This window comes from Myotis daubentonii, chromosome 9 (genome assembly GCF_963259705.1).
Source record: "Myotis daubentonii chromosome 9, mMyoDau2.1, whole genome shotgun sequence".
Taxonomy (NCBI): Eukaryota; Metazoa; Chordata; class Mammalia; order Chiroptera; family Vespertilionidae; genus Myotis; species Myotis daubentonii.
This window is the reverse complement of record NC_081848.1, coordinates 80487148-80497942: the sequence shown is the minus strand read 5'-3', so window position 1 is coordinate 80497942 and position 10795 is coordinate 80487148. Positions and strand designations below refer to the sequence as shown.

Here is a 10795-nt window from a genome sequence, read left to right as displayed (position 1 = left end):
GAACCCGGGACCCTTCTGTCCCCAGACCGACGCTCTATTCACTGAGCCAAACCGGCGAAGCTCATTTTGATTTCAGTTTCCGTCCTGTCACCAGCCTCCATGAGATGAACCTGGCAGTGACGTGGAGAAGGGGGGAGGGGAGGGCCAGAGGCATTACCAATCCTACCTTCCTCGCAGTCCTCCAGGTGTCCTCTGTCAGGACCCTGGTGGCTAACAAGAGTCTTTGATGTCAGGCCCCACGCCCGGTGGGAAGCCCACAGGGACGCTGTGAAATATTGTAAACCTTTGAGAGAAACAGGAAACAGAGCCTCTGTCAGACAACTCCCGCTCCAGGCACTTCACAATTTCTTCTTTTCTTTTTTTAATATGTTTCTATTGATTTCAGAGAGAGGAAGGGAGAAGGAGAGAGATCACGGATCAGCTGCCTTCTGCACACCCCCGACTGGGGATCAAGCCCGAAACCGGGCATGTGCCCTGACCCAGAATCGAACCGTGACCGGGTTCGACACTCAACCACTGAGCCACACCGGCAGGGCTTCCCTTCACAATTTCAACTTTGCACGGCGCTGTCTTTCTTTGGATGATAATATCTTTGTGAAGCTGGGGCTTGGGCAGCTGCCATGATAAGAAGTGAGTACCATCGGGAAGTCAACATGGAACGGGAACGGCAGTGGTGATGCCCAACTCCGTTCCAAGTTTTGAGAAGTTGGTCGGTGCCCAACACATGCCCCATGAGCTAGTGACTGTGGTTATTTGAGAATAAAATAAAATATTTTTGTATCTTTCTATGTGTATAATTTTTTTTCAAATGACTACCGAGTACTTGTTATGTTGTTTGGACCTAATTATTTATTCAATGGAACTGGGAGTCCAAAGGGGCCATGAAAAAACATCACTGAGACACTTAGGGGGCGGGAACGTTTGGGAACCTCTGGGCTTGGCGCGTCAGTTTCCTCTGATTGCACTTTCCCGTGATCAATTTCTGGAGTCTGTCTTCAGGGTTCCCCAAGTGCCAGTGAAGGCAGAGGGCACTTCTTGCAGCCGGTTCATGCAGCCACCCTGAAGGTCCGCAGTGGCTCCCAGCAGGAAACCTTGACTTTCTTCATAGACCAGCGGTTCTCAACCTTGGCTGCACATTAGAATCACCTGGGAATCTTTTTAAAATCCTGATTTCTGGGCCTCATCCTCCGGAAATTCTGTTTCTTTGTTACTAATGTTGTGGCCCCACCCCATAACAAAGAAACAGAATTTCCGGAGGATGAGGCCCAGAAATCAGGATTTCATTTATTTTTTAAAATATATTTTTTATTGATTTTTTTTTTTTTTACAGAGAGTCAGGGAGAGGGATAGAGAGTTAGAAACATCGATCAGCTGCCTCCTGCACACCCTCTACTGGGGATATGCCCGCAACCAAGGTACATGCCCTTGACGGGAATCGAACCTGGGACCTTTCAGTCCGCCGGCTGACGCTCTATCCACTGAGCCAAACCGGTTAGGGCTGAAATCAGGATTTTAAAAAGATTCCCAGGTGACTCTAATGTGCAGCCAAGGTTGAGAACCACTGCTATCGTGGCTTCATAGTACACAGCTTTTTCAAATGAGGAGGCAGACATAGTGTGATTAGGGAACCTGCCTCAGGACCCCCGCCCCCAAGTAGTGGAACCAGAATCAGAGCAAGGCTGTCTGGTGCAGGGCGCCTGCTCTTAATCGCAGTTAACTGGCTTCCTAGTGAGAAAACCCTGAACTAACCGGAATCACACGAGAACATGACCACTACCGGGCTCCCTGAAGCTGCGCCGAGGCTGGACCCTTGTCCGGCTCCCACAAGGTCACAGCAGTGAATGCCTCACCAGCATCATCCACCGGAGCCGCCACGGACTGTGTGATCAGCCTGGGAGGCCACACCTTGCAGACTCATCCCTAAACGTGAGTTCCCCGGGAGGTGGTGACAAGAGAAAAATTATGAGGTGTCCTAAATTAAACTGCAGCAGGCCGGAGAACGAGAGGTGGAGGGGGCGGGGCTGGGGGTGGGGGTGGAGGGGTAGAGAAAGGAGGTTAATTAGTTCACAGAACCACTGGCCAAAGCCAGGATTGCTCACATTCCTGAATGTATGCTGAAACTTTGAATCAGCTTCCAGGTGGTTATTACGGCTCTTATCTGGAGAGGATAGCGACCACCACACACTACTGCATCCTGTTTTTGCATGAACTTTCTAGACCAGGGGTGGGCAAACTTTCTGACTCGAGGGCCACAATGGGTTCTTAAACTGGACCGGAGGGCCGGAACAAAAGCATGGATGGAGTGTTTGTGTAAACTAATATAAATTCAAAGTAAACATCATTACATAAAAGGGTACGGTCTTTTTTTTTTTTTTTTTTTAGTTTTATTCATTTCAAACGGGCCGGATCCGGCCCGCAGGCCATAGTTTGCCCACGGCTGTTCTAGACTGTTGCCCACAACTCATCCAGAAGCATAAAACACTTCTTTCTTGTCTCAGCACTGTCCCCATCACCTCTCCCACACCACTTATCTATAGCTAATGTAAATTCTTTCAAAACAACTTAGATCTTTCTTCTTCAAACTCACTGTATAAAAGATCCCTGTCAATCCCAGGACTGCGGACGCGCTGTCTTCCCCACCTGGTCCTGCTGCTGGCGGTTCAGACTGCACGTGCCAGGACCTGGTCATTTCTGTGGCTAGCACGTGTCTCAATGAATGCTTTCTTTCAGAAAAGCTTTGGGCTTTGAAGGGTTTTTGTTGTTGTTAATAGTGGGCATTTTCTGATCAGAGACATGGCTATTGCTATGGACTGGCCCTGCTCTTAGGGGTGACGATCACAGAATCTACCTGGGTTCAAACCTTCACTTACTAACTCGGCCAAATAGGGCAGGTGGCCTAAAGCAAGGCACTCAGGCTAGTGTCTTCAGCTTTCTCACCTGTAAATTGTGCTAAGAATAGCACTTACTTCATGGGAGTTGTTATGGGTCTTAAAAGGGTTAAGGCATGTAAAGTCCTTGGAACAGGACTAGGCATATAATAAGCATTCAGAGTTATTTTCCTTATCATTGGGCACCAAACCCTACTCCCATTCATAGTAGCCAGGGCATCAGAGCTGGACCCTCCATTGGAAAGGCTCCCGCTCCCCAGGCCTGAGTTTGTCAGGAGGTGGCTCCACCCTGGGCTTAATGCAGGGAGTGCAGGGTACCCAGCGGTGCCAGTACCTAACTGAGCTCAGTAGGTGTTAGTTCTGCCCCCTCAACCTTAGCTACCACCACCTGTCCCAACAATGCTTGAAAAGCATTTTATTGAGTCCGAGAGCTGATCCCAACTGCCTTGGCCTCCCGGAGCCCCAGTCTTGCGTGAGAGTGAGCAGGTGAATATTTTCAAATGTAGTGATGAGTGCTGACATAGAGTGGAAATCTGCTCTGAAATCAATCTCAAAAGTGTGACTCTCAGCTCCCACATGAGAGCCTCTGAGCCCAAACTCACTCCATCCCTCCAAACTCAACCCCTACGGAAGGTGTCCACACTTTGAAGCTGGGTTAGGGGAGGACCCAGGCCTACCAATTCTGGGCCCCCAGGTGAGAGACTGTGCTTTCGCCCCTGGGAAACAGATTTCGTGGGGGAAGGGACAGCAGGAGTCCCACCAGCCTCTGTAAAGACTGACAGGGGCCACCTCAGCTCACAGAATGGCTTGAGGGCCGTCGCGAAGCCCCTGAGGTCTTCCAAAGACAACGGAGGGCACCTGCAACCGACCTGCTGCTTTGCGGGGGTGGAGGGAAGGAGTTGGCAGATATCTGAGTAACAGACACAAATTAAGCAACTATTTATTGAGCACTAGTGTACTTTGGGAGAGGGCCCCGGGCTGAGGCCTCCCGCTGGCTGCAAGCTGCGGTGCGGAAGGCAGGTGGCACCAAAGGCCCGTGCACTGGGCTCTACACCGTGTCAGAGCTCCCTCCAGAGAACCCACAATCTAGACGCACAGAGGCTGTGGGTGGGGAAGGAGAGAGGGTTCCTGGCTGGGTTCAGAGGTAACTTGGTCCGGGACGAGGGTTCGGACCCACTAGTCCGAGCATCAGGTGGTGAGAGACTTCAAAGGTCCTAAGCCCAAAGCAGGCGGGGCTTGAGCTCCGAGAAGGTGGGGCTAAAGGTGGGCGGGGCTAACGTAGGCAGGAGGCGGAGCCTCGGAGAAGAGGTTGGGCTTGTTCTCTGCGTGGGCGGTGCTTGTGCAAAAAGCCCTGAACAAATAAGGGGCGCTGTGGGTGGGCGGGACTTATGGGGTCACGGTTCGGTTCGTGGGCATTTTTACTGGGCGGGCCGAGGGCTCTGAGTTGGTGGGCCATTGCCTCCGTGTGAAGGGAAAGAGCCGTACGTGGGCGGAGTTCTTTTCCTGGAGAGGCGGGTCTGGGGCTCCGCCCCTTCGACTTGTATCCCTTGGTGACGGGGCGGGGCTTGTGGTTGGGGGCGGAGTTTGCAGAGGCGTTTGAGGGTTTGAGGGGACCGCGTAAACCCCGGAGGGCAGAGTTTGCATCTCTGCGACAGTCACTGTCTGTAGAGATTCCCTGCGCTGTGGACCGAATCCCCGGCTCTGGGAAGGGGCAGAGTTTTAGTTGTTAAATCTCCCTCCTCGCCCTGGCTGGTTTGGCTCAGTGGATAGAGCGTCGGCCTGCGGATCAAAGGGTCCCAGGTTCGATTCCGGTCAAGGGCATGTACCTTGGTTGCGGGCACATCCCCAGTGGGGAGTGTGCAGGAGGCAGCTGATCGATGTTTCCCGCTCATCGATGTTTCTAACTCTCTATCCCCCTCCCTTCCTCTCTGTACAAAATCAATAAAATGTATTTTTTTAAAAAAAACTCCCTCCTCGAGTTTATGGGAATTTAGTTCGGGGCTGCGTGAGGAGAATGTGTAAACTCTGGGCGGATCCGGTTCATACCTCCTGGAAACGGGAACTAATAACTCCGCTAGACTGAGCACACCGCGCTGAGGAGGCGGGGCTTACGGCCCTGGTAGGCGGGGCCATTGGTACTGCCTCAGCCTGGGCGGAGCTAACAGAGGGGCGGGGCAATCGTTCTGAGAATCTCTGAGCTGGCAGGGGGCGAGGCTCGTAGCTTTGACGGGCGGGGCCTCTGGAGAGCTCCCGAAGGGGCGCGTGACGGCAGTCAGTGGGCGTGGCTCGTAGCTCCCCGGGACCCGGCTGGTAGGCGGAGGTCTGGGTGAGGCGGGGCCTGAGAGCCAGTGGGCGGAGCCAGCCCGGGGCCTGGGGAGAGGCGGGGCTGGGCGCAGGCGGGGGCTCGGCCCTGGGAGGCCGTCTGTTTAGGCCCGCACGCAGCTCCGCATCTGGTGCTCATTACGGTATGACAAAGAGCCGGCTCTGGGCCCCCTTCCCCTCTCCCGTCTCCTCCCTTCGAGAGCAGTGCATTTAACTCCTTCCTGCCCTCGTTGAGACGCTCTGGATCCCCAGCCCGGGGTCACAGGAGGGAGCTCCAGCCGTTCTCCTCCTGGCGGGCTTTGTCACCCCGAGGCGGCGCACGCATCTCCTTCCCACACTCAGGCGTTTGGGCCACCCCGCCACCCCCACTCCCACGCAGCAAACTTCTTCGGTGGCGTCTCCAAGGTTAAAAACTTGGGCAGGATCTGGTGGGGCGTCTGGTTTGAGTTAGGGAAACGTGAGAGGGGGCGGGGGTTGTGCGTAGCGTGCCCACCGCCCCCCTCCGCCCCCCCTCCGCCCTCAGGTTGGTCCCCAGCTCCAGCCTCTAGTTTCTTAGTCCCTCGGGGCCCAGTTTAGCCTTCCAGCCCAGGCCCAGGCCCTGGGGCCAGGCAGTGGCATAGGGTACCCGGTAGGGAAGGGGCCTCTGGCCACCCCTCCTCGCCTGCCCGGGTGGTCGTGGTGGTTCTGCTCCGTCCTAATTAGAGGCTCCTTAGAGGCCGCAACTGAAAAATTACAGAGGCAGTGGGAACCGGTACCTCCCCGGCCCAGGTTCCTCCTCGCCCTGTGCCCAAGGCAGTGAGCCCAAGATGCTGGAGGTTGCATGGTTTTCCCAGGCTGTGATGTCTGACCATTCCCGCCTCCAGTTTATGGGAATTTAGCCTTGAACAGCCTGAACATTCGCTCAAGCTGAGGTCCCCTGTTCTGTTCTTTCTGGCCCACACCATAGAGCAGGGCAAAATGTGCCCAAGATGGGAGGGCCTTGCTCAGGAGGCTGCCCAGGGAGCTGGATGTGGACTCTCTCTCCCGGGTTAGTGAGCGCTCTCCCCAGCCTAGCCTGCGAGGCTCAGACTCCCACCTCCTTCCTAGAGCAGGGAGGCGTGCCTCCGGGGTACTGTAGAGGAGTGCCAGCACCCTCGGGTGACCCTGAGCTCAGCCACCAACTTCTGGGCAGCCTGCAGGGGCAGGAAAGGAAGTACCAGAAGAAAGTTAGGAGAAGCTCACCCCCTGGACCCTCTTCACTCCCAGGATCACCAGGCCCCAGGCTTACCTTTAACCTTTAAACCCCAGTTTGGCTCCAGTTCAGCAGAAGCCCTCATTCCAGAACCCTCCCCCAGATTCAGCCCTACCTTCTTGGAGTTTTGGTATAAAGAACAAATATGGAATTCTCCATCCCAAACCTCCCATTCCCTGGATTTCTGTGTAACCGTGGGCAAGGCTCTGCCCCCTCTGTGCTCCTACTGCCCTGGGAATCTCTGAAGCATACCTTCCCTTAAGGCAGCGGTTCTCAACCTGTGGGTCGCGACCCCTTTGGGGGTCGAACGACCCTTTCACAGGGGTCGCCTAAGACCATCGGAAAACACATATTGAATATATAATTACATATTGTTTTTGTGATTATCACTATGCTTTAATTATGTTCAATTTGTAACAATGAAAATACATCCTGCATATCAGATATTGACATGACGATTCATAACAGTAGCAAAATTACAGTTATGAAGTAGCAACGAAAATAATTTTATGGTTGGGGGTCACCACAACATGAGGAACTGTATTAAAGGGTCGCGGCATTAGGAAGCTTGAGAACCACTGCCTTAAGGGGTCTTACCTTATTTCCTTGGGGACCCAGCCAAGCTGAAGGAAGTTCCCCTTCTTTTTTTTCCTGAATCCTCCCAGACCCACCCCTCAGGTGCCAATGGGGGTCGGAAGCTTTGGATGAGGTTGGCACCCGGTTTATTGGAGGAGACCCCAGCACCCACCCCCTGAGGTCCTGGGGGCCTTGGCATCCCCTCTGTCGTAAGTGCCAGACCAAGGAGCAGAGTTGTCACGAGTCAAGTCTAGTGGTTGACTGAGAGGAGCCTGGCTGTGCCCAGGGGAGCAGGAATCCCTCTGTCCATCTGGGCAACCCCCATGGGTCACTGGTGCAGTCTGGGCCACGTGTCCAATGCATGCCCCTTCCCCTTCCCCCACAGAGTGGGGTGCTGTGCCCCATCACACGCTGGTTCTGCAGGTCTGCACTCCTGTGAGGCTGCCCCGGTGGGGCATGGGTTCTGTTGGGCCCTTGTTCCCAGAGTGGGTGACCCAGCGATAGCAGTCCGTGATGCGCTTGTTGGGCACGTGGGGGCCACAGCGAGTGCAGTACACAATGCCCAGTGCTAGTAGGACCACCAAGAAGACGCAGGTTGGCACTAGGAGTGCCACCAGCAGCCACCGGTCATCCCTCCGGCTTCGGCCTGCAGGACTGGCCTCCCCCAGGGCTGTGGGGCCTGCTGTGGGGGTTGCTGAGGGCATTGGGGTCAGCTTGGGATCAGAGGCACCTCCTCTTGGTACCTGTGGGGTTTTGGAGGAAGTGTGTGTAGGGCTGGAGGGAGCATTCTGGTTAGTGGGACTCTGAGGGGGCAGGGGAGTGTGAAGGACTGGGGGCTGGGTGGCAGCAGGCACAGGGACTTGATGGGCAGGGGACCTGGAGGTAGTGGTCCGAGACGGCTGGACAGTCAAGGTTCTGGGAAGGTGGGTGGCCTGGGCTTTGAGAACCGGGACATCTGGGGCCACAGGGGACTGATGAGCAGTGGAGGTGGTGGCCAGAGGGGTGTGGTTAGCTGGGATTCCAGACCAATGAGTGGTGGCCTGGGAATCAGCCACCTGGGTGTCTGGAAACATGGGGGACTGATGGGCAGTGGACAGTTCAGGGTATTTGGCTGAGATAACTGGGGGCGGAGGGGCAGGGGGCCGTGCTGGGCTAGTGGCAGAGATGATGGGAGGTTGGTGGACAGAGGGCAGATCTGGATAGTTGGCTGAGATCATGGGGAACTGGTGGTCAGGGCGCAAAGCTGGGTGCATGGCAGGGATCCTGGGGGGCTCCGGGGCAGGGGCCAGGGGTGGGTGTGTGGCAGAAATGATAGAAGGTTGGTGGGCAGAAGGCAGTGTTGGACGTGTGGCAGAGACCACCACGGGCCGGGTGACGGGGAGCACTGAGGAGTGATAGGGGGCCCTGGGAGCACTGAGGGGGGGAGGCCAGGTAGGGTCCAGGTAGAGCATCTGTGGCTCTCGGTCCTCTGGGAAGCTAGGCCCATAGGCCAGGCCAAAGTCAGGCGGCTGTGTGGCCTCCATCCACGGCATCCCAGGCATCTCTGTCCAGCCGTCATCGAAGTCCTCCCAGGCCTCACCTCCGTCCTCTTCATCCTCTATGTCATCCAGCAGCTCCTCCCCAAGGTCCTGGGAAGCCCGAGCACCCACATCCCCAGCAGGGCTGCAGCTGATGCCGTCAGCCTCGAGCTCGTGGCCCTCGCTGCAGTAGCACTCAAAGCCACCGACGTAGTTGACACACATCTGCTGGCACACGCCGGCGATCTGGCACTCATCCGTGTCGACGCAGCGGTGGGGCTCGTCCTCAGCCGGCCGGAAACCCAGGCGACAGTGGCAGCGGTAGCCCTGTGGCCCGCCAGGCTCACACTGATGCTCACACGGGGCCTGGGCACAGGGGTTCTCGCAGCTGCGCCCGTCCGCGGCCAGCCGGAAGCCTTCAGGGCAGCGACAGGACACATGACCGTCCGCCTCCTCCACACACTCTTGTTCGCAGCCCCCATCGCCCGGGCTGCAGCCGCCGCCGGTCCCTGGGCACAAGGGCCCAGCCCGCGACCAGCTCACGCCGCCCTGGGGCTGCTTCACGCACAGCACAGAGGCCTGTCTGCCCGTCTGGCACGGCACAGCGGCCACGGAGCCGAAGGGCAGCCACTCAAACTCGGTGGAGACCAGGTGGAAGGGCGTGGTGTAGATGGCGGGGCCGGCCTGGCCAGCCTCCTCTGGCAGCGCTGGGCAGGAGCCCTCAAAGCCGAACTGACACAGGTAGCCATCGACAGCCAGCGTGCACGAGCCCTCCAGCCAGCGGTGCTCGCCGGCCGCCTCCAGGGCCGCGCAGCGCTGCGCCCGGCAGGGCCCGCCCGTGGCAGGCTGGGCCCAGTTGGTGAAGGCCGTGTCCTGGTCCCCCGTGGTCCACGTGAAGCCGCGCAGTGGGCGCTGCGGCTGGCATTGCCGGGCCTGCCGCTGCAGTCCGATCCACAGCAGCCCGCTGGCTGGGCCGGCCCCCACCAGGCTGTCCACGCGCCGGGCCTCCTCCGGGGTTCGCGGGGTGGCCAGGTCGCCCCCCAGCTCTCGGCAGGCCCGCCAGGCTTCCAGGAAGGTGCAGCGCCGCGGGAAGAGCGCGTAGCAGCTGTCGGGGCTGCAGGCGGCGCGGGGCTCCGTGGCCCAGGGGACCTGGCCCAGCGCGGGCGCCGCGGCGGCCCAGGCCAGCAGCAGGCGCAGCAGCATTGCGACGCCCCCCGACTGGCCCAGGCCGGGTCCGCGGCCGCTCTTGACAGGGGGAGGGACTGGGGGCGGGCCGGGGGCGGGCCCGCCGGACTGAAGCCTTGTAGGAGCGCGCTGGGGCCGCCGCCAGCTCCCCCTCCCGCTCCCGGGGGGCTGCCCGAGCAGGAAGCGGGCGGGCGGGGGCAGGGGGTGCTGGGCTGGGGCTGGGGCGGGAGGGGAGGAGGAGCACTCAGGGGCTGGGAGTCAGGGCGGGGACCAGCCCGCCTGGAGGCGCTGGGCGACCCTCGGGGAACTCCAGCGCAGCCTGGGGCTCTTGGCGTGGGGTGAGGTCACTTCCCAGAGACCTACCGAGCCCCGAATCTGGACACACCAATCTCATCACACCCCTGACAGCCCAACAGCTTGCCATGTCATACATGTGGAAACATGCTCTGACGCATGCCCTTCACGTCACACGTGTGTATGTTCCTCCCCACACAAAAGCTTTCTCCATGGACCAGATTTGCACATAGTCTGACATGCTAAGCCCTTCCCCTCACTATAGACCCACGCAGGCCTGCAGCCCCCACACATTCTACATGCCCTAACACATGGGAGCCCCTTGATCACAGCACGCACAGACTTCTTTAAAAAATATTTTTGTTGTTTGGAGAGAGAGAGAGGAAAGGGGTTGGGGGAGAGAAAACATCAATTTGTTGCCCCACTTGTTGATGCTTTAATTGGTTGAGTCTTGTTTGTGTCCGTGGGGAGATCCAGCCTGCAACCTTGGTCAGGATGACACTCTAACCAACTGAACTACCCGGCCAGGGCCAGGCACAGACATCTTCAGTCCCTCACTTATATACTAAGCTCCTGCCTCAACCTCCCCCTCACCCCAAGCTGCCTGGCTCCAGCTGGACTGCGGGTGTGTGGGGGAGGAGGAGGGACAGGGAGCTGCTCTCCTTAAACCTCTGCTCAGCCTGGGGTCCTGGGAACCTGGGCTTAGAGGGAAAGGAGGCCACCCCCAAACAGGAAATGCTTCTCTGGGCTCCTGCTGCAGGAGGGCAGGGTGCGGGGGAGGG

At 57.9% G+C, this 10795-nt stretch overlaps 1 protein-coding gene across 1 annotated transcript; it reads right to left on the bottom strand.

Annotated features, from left to right (window-relative positions):
- Positions 1 to 7146: 7146 nt before the first annotated feature.
- On the bottom strand, positions 7147 to 9782 carry CD248 (CD248 molecule). Its single transcript, XM_059710010.1, has one exon. The coding sequence runs from the start codon at positions 9735 to 9737 to the stop codon at positions 7422 to 7424; it is 2316 nt and encodes a 771-aa protein (XP_059565993.1). The 5' UTR covers positions 9738 to 9782; the 3' UTR covers positions 7147 to 7421.
- Between the last annotated feature and the right edge of the window lie 1013 nt (positions 9783 to 10795).